This window comes from Colletotrichum gloeosporioides (genome assembly GCF_011800055.1).
Source record: "Colletotrichum gloeosporioides strain Lc1 chromosome Unknown consensus_30, whole genome shotgun sequence".
NCBI classification, from domain to species: Eukaryota; Fungi; Ascomycota; class Sordariomycetes; order Glomerellales; family Glomerellaceae; genus Colletotrichum; species Colletotrichum gloeosporioides.
The window spans coordinates 238,548-249,291 of record NW_025544675.1 but is presented as its reverse complement, the minus strand read 5'-3'; the positions used below and the strand labels follow the sequence as shown (position 1 = coordinate 249,291).

General features: G+C 54.4%; 3 protein-coding genes across 3 annotated transcripts; 2 read left to right on the top strand and 1 right to left on the bottom strand.

Annotated features, from left to right (window-relative positions):
* Positions 1-1,090: 1,090 nt before the first annotated feature.
* On the top strand, positions 1,091-2,175 carry GCG54_00008723 (uncharacterized protein; the record flags this gene model as incomplete). Its single annotated transcript, XM_045408684.1, has 2 exons — positions 1,091-1,588; positions 1,651-2,175. 2 exons carry the CDS (start codon positions 1,091-1,093, stop codon positions 2,173-2,175), a joined length of 1,023 nt encoding a protein of 340 aa, XP_045266427.1.
* A 3,565-nt stretch (positions 2,176-5,740) lies between these two features.
* On the top strand, positions 5,741-7,009 carry GCG54_00008722 (Bis(5'-nucleosyl)-tetraphosphatase symmetrical; the record flags this gene model as incomplete). The annotated part of the gene is made up of 1 exon (XM_045408683.1): positions 5,741-7,009. One exon carries the CDS (start codon positions 5,741-5,743, stop codon positions 7,007-7,009), a length of 1,269 nt encoding a protein of 422 aa, XP_045266426.1.
* Positions 7,010-7,768: 759 nt separating this feature from the next.
* GCG54_00008721 (Transaldolase) lies at positions 7,769-9,010 on the bottom strand (the record flags this gene model as incomplete). Its single annotated transcript, XM_045408682.1, has 4 exons — positions 7,769-8,005; positions 8,060-8,443; positions 8,504-8,787; positions 8,941-9,010. The coding sequence occupies 4 exons, from the start codon at positions 9,008-9,010 to the stop codon at positions 7,769-7,771; spliced, it is 975 nt and encodes a 324-aa protein (XP_045266425.1).
* Between the last annotated feature and the right edge of the window lie 1,734 nt (positions 9,011-10,744).

Genomic DNA, 10,744 nt, shown 5'->3' with positions numbered 1-10,744 from the left:
GTTAACTCAAGGCCACAGGTTTGTCTACTGTGAATCTCTACCTAGAGCTTGTAGACACTGCAACAATTTCTGCAACAATTTCCAACTTGCCCCCAACCAACGGCTACTGATCACGTGACCCATTGCGTATAACATCGTCGACAAGCTCACCTCTCTCAAGGTTACCTCAACTACTACGTCACGACTTTATCTTAAGTAAAACTACTAGAGCAGACCTTCTTTCGATCTTTTTGACTCCCAACCCTCAAGCACATCTAACGATGTCGACGGCATGAGAACCATGCTTACCTGGCTTAGCCGCAGCGCTCTAATTGCATGTGCCTAATTCAGTAGAAGGAGTCTCTCAGAGTACCTACCTCCTACATCAATGGAATAGAGTCTTGCGAGCCTGATAGATAATTACCTATAATGGGTCCAATAGTCTATTTCATTCACCAATTCTTTCATCCCTATCGTCCCTGTCTCGTCTCTGTTCCTATCCGTCGTCCTATCCATGTCATCGTCTCTCGTCGTCGTCCCTATTGTCGTCTATGCCAACTATCCGCCTCAACAGCGAAAATTTTTCGAATAAATTATACTGTCATTCTGGCCCACTGCGTTAATCAACTCCGCGCATTTAGCTCGGAAGTGACGTCCCTAAATTTAACCTGATCCGGGCCAAAGCCCATTCAACACTTCCCGAGCTCTGCCAGAGCCTCGGAATCGCTTTTCCGGAGTGTTAATTCGCCAGGGCCCCAGGAGCGTACAGAGAGTGCTGACGGTCTTTTCACAGGGCACTGCACTCTGGCATGAAGAATCAAGTACCAAGATAGGGACTCTGGCGCAATTCATCAAGGAACGGCCACTCCGCTCCGGGGGCGGGTCACTCCGGTGCGGGCCACTCCGGGCCGGCGCCACCGGCCCCCTTTGCGCGTTGCCTGACCTGGTAATTAATTGATATCATCTAACAACAGGAACATCTGAAGCTGACCGCTCTTGACTGAAGCTGCTTATTAAAGGTTTCAGTGCCGCACAAGCTGTGGAGGGATTCACTTGCTCTGCATGCCACAGCTACGTCTTCCAACTACTTGTCAGTCATTACTTGTCAGCAATGTCTCCCGCAATTCACTCTTTTAGGTCAGGGACTCTACGTTTGTTGTTCTTGTATCTATCATTATTTCACTTTGCACCAGCTATTGGAGCAATCCTCGCTCCAGCAACTAGAAATGCGCTCTCTTCCCGGCATGAACATCTCGCCAAGCGAGTGAAGCAACCGTTTCCGTCGTTTCCAGATACCTACGAAGGCCGTGTTCAAAAGGGCCAGTACCTAAAGGAGCTCCTCCCGTTGAGTCCTACTCAAGCACAAGATTTCAATGGCGGGGTTACAGTTGCCAGCCCATTCCAAAACTCGAATGAGATGATTAGGTGGGGATGGTCGCCCACCCCTAACCCCTACCCGTACATGATGAGCAGCCATCGGCCTGCGTTCAAGGACGCTCTCGACGAGGCATTCAAAGACCCGAATCATCCGGTTGATCCAACGCTAAGCATGGTTTGGCATGTCCTTCACGATCGCCCGTTCAGGCTAGCGGAAGGTGGACTGGGACAGGTAAACTTAATCACAAGAGTCTAGATTATTTGACATATACTGACCTATCCTCTATCTCGCAGCCGACACTTGGAAAGTACTCAAACGTGGTCAACCCAGAGGATGGCGCGTTCATTTTCGATTCAAACTCCAGTCCTACCTGGGCTAAAAAGGAGATGGGGCGTGGAGACGTGCCTGACCTAGATACCGTGTCCGACATTGCCTACTTTCAGTGGAAAGACGGCTGTTCAGCCAAGGGTGCTGACATTAAGGGCTTAAAGGTCGTCTTCCGGTCACATGTCCTCAACGACAAGACTTTCCAGATTGTCGTGGAAGCTCTACGTAGGGGAGGACACCAGACGATCCCTACGTGGAACGAGCGTCTCACGTTTTCAATGGACGCGGAGGAGGGCTTCGCAATTCTGGGGAGTGTTCATGGCGCCTCCACAGCCTGGATGCTCATCCAACACAAAGAAGAACTGGGCGTGAAGAACATTAAGGAAGTGGTAATATGGGCGTCTTACGCAAGCTTAGATTTGACCGGGAACTTGACTCTGAAACCAGATCAAGCTCACCTGAACTTGAGGTTTACAATCGTAGACGCTTAGATAACGCGACAGTAAGGAGAAATGACTAAAGAATGTTACGGCCCCGTATGCAGTAATCAACAGCTGAACTGCGACAATCCCGAACTTGCCTCTGGTGTATGGCAAAGCCGCACTTGAGTTAGATGATGCCACTCAGCTTACGTCTATTGCGCTTCACGAATATATGGATGGATTGGATTTCGGCGGCATCTGGTTCTGAACAGTGTGATTATATGAGTTCAGGGGTACTCGATTAGACAGTACCAGTCTGTTCGTGCCGATGATAATGGAGGGGGTACATGGCGCATTCTACCCTGCCAGGATTGAGGTTCGTAGCATCTAGCTTAGTCTGCGAGGGGCTCACACATCACTGGCGTTCATGTGAGACGGATTGGCTTAGAGTCGGTGATAGACTTGATGAAGGTCGGTTTGCCGACGCTGCGAGGTCCAAGGACTGCGATGACGAAAGCCTTTGCTTGTCCGGATGTATTGTCTTGGCTGGAACGGTGTGTTGACGATGTTCTCCACTTACTGTATGTTGGACGTCTCAAAGTATTTGCACAGGAGGTGAAAGTTGTCGTTTGGTGTGAAAAATTGGATGAACCGAAATTGACTCGGAGTAGGTTATGGCTTGAGTAAAGGGGCTGTTCCATGTTGCGAATGCCGAAACGACGGAGGCCAAAACGGCCCATTCGTGATAGTCTGGGGGATGGTTCAAGCTAGAGAGAATTCAAAACAACTGTATTGAACAGATCCAATGAGACCGCTTTTGACGTGACTGTATACCACTTAAGATTGCTCAAAGGCATTGCCACGACCTGTGCAAAAGCCATGTGAGCCTGTGAAGTGACCAGTTCAACTTAGACTGAAATTTCTGATAACGTCACCAAAGTGAAACATCACAGATCAAGAGCAAAACATCCTTGAAGTTTCATCCTATGTTTCTATGCTGCAATTGTACGTTGTTCACAGAGAATTTTCGGGCTAATGTCTTCGACGACGCACACCAAGGTAGTTTCGCACTGGACTTTTTGCTGCGCTGGCCACGATCCCGCATCTTCTGATAGGCTATATATGAGTATGTTAAATAGGTATCAAATGAGTTTTTGCGAGATATGAAGAACCGGAAAAGTACTTCTTCTCAGCGACGACAATGCAAACTGAGGAACGGCAAGACAGACGTGAAATAGATGGACAGGTAAGTCCGCTTGGACTACTTAGGCAAGGTTACAGCCTCATTCTGCAAGCAAGACGGGTGCCTCAGGCATTCTCAATTGTCTTGGCCGGTTGGCCCAATGGCAAGGCGTCTGACTACGATACACAGTGGAATCAGGAGATTGTGGGTTCGACCCCCATGCTGGTCAAAATCTTTTTGTCTTTTGAACTATATGATCCAGTGGCCTACCTACTTGATGTGATGATAGCTTGCTTGCGCATATTTTAATATTCCTCTCAGTTTTGAGAGATAATTCTAGTGGCATCTTATAAGCCTTTCGCTAGGGGACTAGGTAAAAGTACAGATAGGTAGTTGTCCACTGCCTTGACTCTTCAACGATGTCAACTAGATTAAAATGTTATCAAGACATCAGCGGCCCTGCGAAAATCTGCGGTACCTTTTTTCTTCTTTTCGCTGCCCCCACTGTGTTAGAGTTCGGCGATGCAGACGCGGGACTAAGCACTGCGGCGAAGCTAGCAGCCGTTGACTCTCTAGCCCGAAGTTCTCGTAGCCTCTTGACGACGTTTCAACGTCGCAACGATCTAGTGTCCTACACACGATCTCGCGAGTGCAATATCATTGACCTAACGATCCTAAATCCGCAGTCTGTTGCGCTGACACTCCTCCTCACAGAATTTCCAACCCCTCCAAAAAGGCATAGATCGGAGGAGACCGACTGCAGGCAAAGGCAGGGGGTCTTTCACAAAGGAACCATCCGTGCCGCAATGACGTACTTGGCATAGGACCACCCAAGGTCTTGGTATTCAATGAAGCGGCGGCGGGACACACGCAGAAGACAAATGAGAGCGCATGCAGGCAGCGGAGAGCGTAGCACGACATACGGGCGGAACGCGGCGGGAATACGTAAGCGTGCGACGGGACGGAATTTGGGGACTGAGACAATGGCAGGGCGGCAAGGCAAGGCATTCCTCTCCTCTGCCCAAGTTCAGCATCGTCGCGGAGGGCGACCGAAGGAAAAAAGAGTGCCCTGCGATACACAGCCTCCCCTGTAGATCGTCCGCGGTAGGGACCGACTTTCTACAGCCTCCACAAGACGAATTGAGTTATCTTGGCAGATGATTATCGAAAGGCAGAAAAATTAAGCACCGGGGCTGATTCCCCATCATCGGTGACGAACCCAGCAAAGCCGCTGTCGAAGAAGGCGAGGAAGTTAGAACATAGGAACTTCCCCGATTCCCATCCGTCCCTATCCACATCGCTTTCCCTCAGCTCGCTTCCGCCCCGCCGCAATCACGTCCCCGAACCAATCACATCATGCCGGTCGAGACCAGCTGCGAATCCTCCGCAGGCTATCGCGCACTTCACGCAGCAGCGAGTGAGCAGCAACAGCGTCAGGCCAGGCCGTTGACACGCCGCTGACGGACCGCCCAGCGGGAGACGACAGGGGTCGCATGCCACGTCGCGTGCCGACTTTCCCAGTCCACCACCAAAATGCTCCCCTTGGCTGTTCGTAAACAGCGAGCAGCGCGGCAGCGGCCCCCTCCACGCCCCTTGGCCCTGCGCCCCGTATTATCCAAATCCAGAATGTCAGCAGCAGGAAGGAGCACCACATCATTTTTTTGCCATTTGCTCTCCGGCCGCCTTCTTCTCCTTGGCGAAATCTGCTGCACGGCATCTCGGGTTTTTGGTCTCACTCCTCCTCCTCCTCTTTTCCTTTTGCTTGGGAGGTAGTCTTTATTTTTTGCACCTGTCTTTCATTCTCCTCGCGCCTGTCCTTTTCTCACGTCCCCCCCGCTCTCCCGCGCCGTCTATTTTCATCTTTTCCCAACCCCAGGTCAATAAAGCGGAAACGCCAGGGTTTAACGAACGATTACGACGACAGACCTCCTTGATATGGCCCCAAACCACACGTCAATCCCTCTGCCTTCACGATAACCTAATCCACCCAACCAACCAACCTCCTGAAAGGAAGCGCAACCGATAAGAGGCAAAGAGGGAACCCAACTGAAAATCCCATCTGTTCCCACCCGCGCGCCGCTCCCGCCCCCGACCCTCCTCCGTACCGGCTTCATCGGCATCATTTACGCTTTTCCCCCAACCTAAACCACGACGTTGGGATAAGGCACACGAAGCCAGAGGCGACCTAAACCCAGATTCAATCTCAACGGTCGGCCGCCCCAAGGAAAACAGCCACCCGAAACGAAGCTTGCCCCTTTAGCTCGGTCCTACGCACGGGAAGGCTTCATCCTCACCAAACCCAAACCGAGCCTCAACCTCGAAATCCCCAATCCTCCTCTGCCACCGACCTGCACATTCCTCAGGAGGAACAACTCTGACGTCTCCGCCCAAGCCTACACCCGCCGAAAAGAACCACCGGGCCAGGGAAAACACGCACACCTCGAAACAGAGATGTCTTTCCCAGCCCCGTCCCGCCCGCGGCGCGGCCTCATCCTGATAGCGGCCTTCTTCATCATCACGACCCTCTTCCTCGCCGCCGCCCGCCTCGCCTCCTTCGACCTCCCCTCCATCCGCCGCCAACAATCAAAACCCCAACCGAAACCCTCGCCCGCCGACGCGCCCATGTCCTACGGCGAGACCGCCCGCCCGGGCTTCACCGACCTCTCCGTCCACATCACCACCCTCCCCGACCGCCACGTCCCCTCCCGCGCGAACCCGGGCCGCCGTCTCATCATCGTCGGCGACGTCCACGGCATGCGCGCCTCCCTCGACGCCCTCCTCGCCGACCTCGCCTTCGACACCGCCCGCGGCGACCACCTGGTCCTCGCCGGCGACATGGTCAACAAGGGCCCCGACTCCCGCGGCGTCGTCGACCTCGCCATGCGCCTCGGCGCCTCGGCCGTCCGCGGCAACCACGAGGACCGCGTCCTCCTCGCCCACCGCAACATGAAGAAGACCCACGTCGCCGACGAGGACGCCCACGGCAACCCCGTCGACGGCCCCGCCGCCTCCAACGAGGACGAGAACTCCGACGACAATAACGACAACGACACCGACGACGATCTCGAGCTCCCCGTCTTCCCGCACGGCGACTCCGCCGAGCGCGCCACCGCCAAATCCCTCTCCAAGAAGCACATCGACTGGCTCTCCACCCTCCCCGTCATCCTCGACGCCGGCACCATCGAGTCCCTCGGCAACCTCGTCGTCGTCCACGCCGGCCTCGTCCCCGGCCTCGCCCTCAAGTCCCAGGACCCCTGGGCCGTCATGAACATGCGCGGCCTCGTCTACCCGCGCGAGGAGCTCCGCCGGCAGGAGGCCAAGAACGCCCTCGAGGAGTACCGCAAGACGCACACCGCCGCGCCCGGCATCACCGACAACATGATTGAGCAGGAGCACGAGCGCCGCCGCAAGCCCGACGACCGCGTCATCGCCGTGCCCACCGACCGCCGCGACGGCTCCAGCAGCTGGTCCAAGGCCTGGAACAAGCACCAGAAGAGCCTGCCCGAGAACGAGCCCCGCACCGCCGTCGCCTACGGCCACGACTCGAAGAAGGGGCTCAATATTGACAAGTACACCTTCGGCCTCGACTCCGGGTGCGTCAACGGTGGGGAGCTGAGCGCGCTGGTCATCGAGGCGACGGCGGAGGGGGTGACGCACGAGGTGAAGAGCATCAAGTGCAAGAAGGAGGACAAGAAGAGCAAGAAGGAGAAGAACAGGTGATGATGGCTTGTTTATGTGTTCGGCGTGCCCTGGATTGTGCAGTCGAAGAGGAAGAAAGAAAAGAGAAGCAAAACTAGCATGCGAGGAAAAGCATGCCGACGAAGGCAAAAAGAAACAACGTTCTCTGGGCTCCTCCGCGACAGGGAGGCAGGTAGAGAGAATTAGAGACAGAACTCCCACCAGGCCCGGACGGGCTGGGGGAATGGATTGTATAAACGGGTGTCATGACAAGACGGGCGGAAAACCCGCTCTTATCCTAATGAACATAGTAATACCATTGGCGTTTTCGACTTTCAATCAGTGACTTAGACTCTGCGCTGTTTGACATCCGTGAACATAATAACAACTGAGTCTACTGAAGGTTCGTGAGAACATCCCAAGGCGGGTTTGTATGTGTTCATTCAGCATCAATATATCAAAGACGGCCCATCCTAGATCGCGGCAAACACACATGGCAGGAAAAGGCCGTCAGATTACACACGAGCTCATCTGAGAGCTGGGCGCAGAGGTTTGGTAACCAAGCAATCTATCTCGGGATTTTGTGCTATGTTTGCCTTCGCTCTAAGATATCATTCATCCACCGCCGCCATTCCAACAATCTGGCGTTCCCCTTTCCGCTTCTGTTGTATCCATGGGTGTGTGTATCCGTCTCATTAAGTCATTCTCACGTCATGATTTGGGTAATTTGCCTCCTCGCACCAGTTACACCTTTCCTTTCTCTCCTCGGCGTGCTCACGCCTTTTGGGGTATTGTGACAATTTATGCCTGGACCTTGGCCTTGATGATGCCCTTGAGGGTCTCGGCGTCGGCAGCGAACTTGGAGATACCCTCGCGGAGCTTCTCGACGGCCATCTGCTCCTCGTTGAAGTCGAAGCGGAAGAGGGACTCGTCGTTGATGTAGGCCTTCTTCTCGATGTTGAGGGAGGCGGCCTTGGAGGCGTCGAGCTTCTTGGGGACGGGAGCGTCGGAGTTGAGGAGCTCCTCAAGCAGGTTGGGCTGCGAGTGTGTTAGTTGAGTACTGAGTAAGGGAGTAAGAGGTACGGAACGTACGGAGATGGTCAGGTAGTCGCAGCCGGCAAGCTCGGTGATCTCGCCAGTGTTGCGGAAAGAGGCACCCATGACGATGGTCTTGTAGCCGTACTTCTTGTAGTAGTTGAAGATGGTCTCAACGGACTTGACACCGGGGTCCTCCTCCTTGGAGTACTCCTTCTTGGTAGCGGCCTTGTACCAGTCGAGGATGCGGCCGACGAAGGGGGAGATGAGGTAGGCGCCGGCCTCGGCGGCAGCGATGGCCTGGACGATGGAGAACATGAGGGTGAGGTTGGTGTTGATGCCGTGGTCGCGCTGGAGGATCTCGGCGGCCTTGATACCCTCCCAGGTGGAGGCGATCTTGATCAGGACACGCTCCTTGTCGATGCCCTGCTGCTTGTAGAGCTGTTTCTCTGTTAGAACCCGATTGTCCCGCAGCGTCTAGTCCGGGACAAAGAAACGTACCTCAATGATGCGGAGAGCCTTGTCGACGGAGGCCTTGGTGTCGAAGGAGAAGCGGGCGTCAACCTCGGTGGAAACCTTGCCGGGGACGACCTTGAGGATCTCCTTGCCGAACTCAACGAGGAGGGCGTCGAGGGCAGCATCGACCTGCTGGTCGACGGAGCCACCCTGCTTCTTGGCGAAGGCAACGGCCTCGTCAATCAGCTTGGCGTACTCGGGCTTCTTGGAGGCGGCGAGGATGAGGGAGGGGTTGGTGGTGGCATCCTGGGGCTTGTACTTGGCGATGGCTGTCGATTGGGAGTGCGGTCAGCTTTGTTTTCGCTATTGGGTTCGTGGTGTTGCGGGATGAGAAAAATAGCTCATCTGGCCAGGAGCGTGTCCGGCCACGGTTGGGGGGGATGGAGGGGTAACGATGGCGGGGTGACGACGGTGTGACTTACAGGCGAAGTCGCCGGAGTCGGAGACAACGACGGTGCCGGTGGCCTTAAGCTGATCGAGAGAGGTAGACATTTTGGATTGTTTGATTGATCATTCAAATCGAGAGGGATTGAGAGACGTGACGAGATGCAAGAGGTGGGATGATGTGAAGTCGTGGTGGAGGTATTTACATATATATAGACTTTTGGTTGAGCTTAGACCCACACTCTGGGGGTGCATGCACGAGTGAAGTGGCTGCAAAAAATTGAGGGACAGCAGCAGAACGCTGATACCTACCAGCACTGGGAGAGCACCAAACCTATGAGAGATGGGATGGGAACGAGCAATTAGCGGTGGTAGTGCCCCTCTAGCGGTTCTGATTTCAGTGTTGACGGAACATGACAGTGAAGGTGGTGGAGGCAAGGCCCCGGACTCCAGTGCTCCGGCCAATTCAGCAACAATTATTGGGAGAGCGGGGTCCCTCCTCCCACCTCCCTCCGTGTTCCACCCCTTCTCCCTGCAACACGCTGCTCCTGCTGCACCTTGATTCCCCAGCGCTTTTCTCGCACAGCAACGGCAACGGCAACCCCTCATCGTCTCGAGGTCGGGGTCATTTCATGATAAGGTGAGTAGACAATTCAAGCGATCCTCGACAGTCTCTCGCTCTCTTTTCCTCTCGGTGAAGGCCTGATTCAGGAGCACACTGTACATACCAACTACTCCTTCATCCAAGTTTCCCAACGGGCCGTCGAGTAATGAGTCCAGGTAGCAAGAGGTAACTCGGGCCCCATTCGCAGCAGTTTTGCCCCTCCATGACCCAGAATCGGCGTCATACCCCCAGTATTCCGCGACCTCCAAACTTCGCAGAATACCCGCCGCCGGGTCCTGACGCAGCAACGGGCTGCTTCTGCTTGCCTGCTGGCTGCCACTTCTGCGGTCCTGTAGTACATATACACACGGCTTGACTACGGCGCTGCTGTTGCAGCAGCCATGTTCCATATTCACAAAACCGAGAGAGGGGCCGGGGCACCCTGCGCTCGTTCGGCCTTGTCGCGAGTTGTATCGGATTTTACCTCGTCTCTGGCGTCGGAGAAAAGTGACAAAACGGCCTGCCAGAAGAACAAAGGCCTCCAGAGCTGACATAATCCGCTGGGTGCTTACGATATGCGGAAAATATCACCGCAAAAATTGCCTGGCAAGACCTCCCGCAGCTGCCGGGTTAAAGTCCGTGGCCCGGAGAGCTTTACCTCGTTTCTTCGTCTTCGCCCTCGCGTCTTGGGCCAACGGTAAGGCGACATCGGACACGTGGTTTAACCGAGCAACTTTTTTTTTCTGAGGTGTAGTCAACAAGCCTCGATGCGAGGAGGGAGGGGTCTACATCCATGCCTCGTTCAACAGAAATTTAGCCGGTAGGGAAGAGAAGAAAAAAAACGCATGAGCAAACCACCATCATTTATCACACAGCCTTGGGACCTTGGTTGCGCTACAAATCTTCAAGGCTGTCTTTTTCTGCACAGGCCACGGTGCAGTCTGCAGCAACAGCAAAATAGCCACAGTTGATGTCATTCCGGGCCACTCTTATGACATCACGTCGTTGGGTCCTGTCCCTTTTTTATTTTGGCCCTCTCGCTGTTTCCGCGAGAGATAAAGAATGAGCATGCTGCACCCTGCTCGCTATCCGACGTTCTCCATGCAAGAACAGACGCTGGAGACGCTGTTGTATCTCATTGCGCTATTTACAGCGTAGAATGAGGCTGCGTGGCCCTCAGTCAGCCATCGACATCTGCGCAACAAAAGGCCTCGAATCAACAGCTAACCTACACCCAA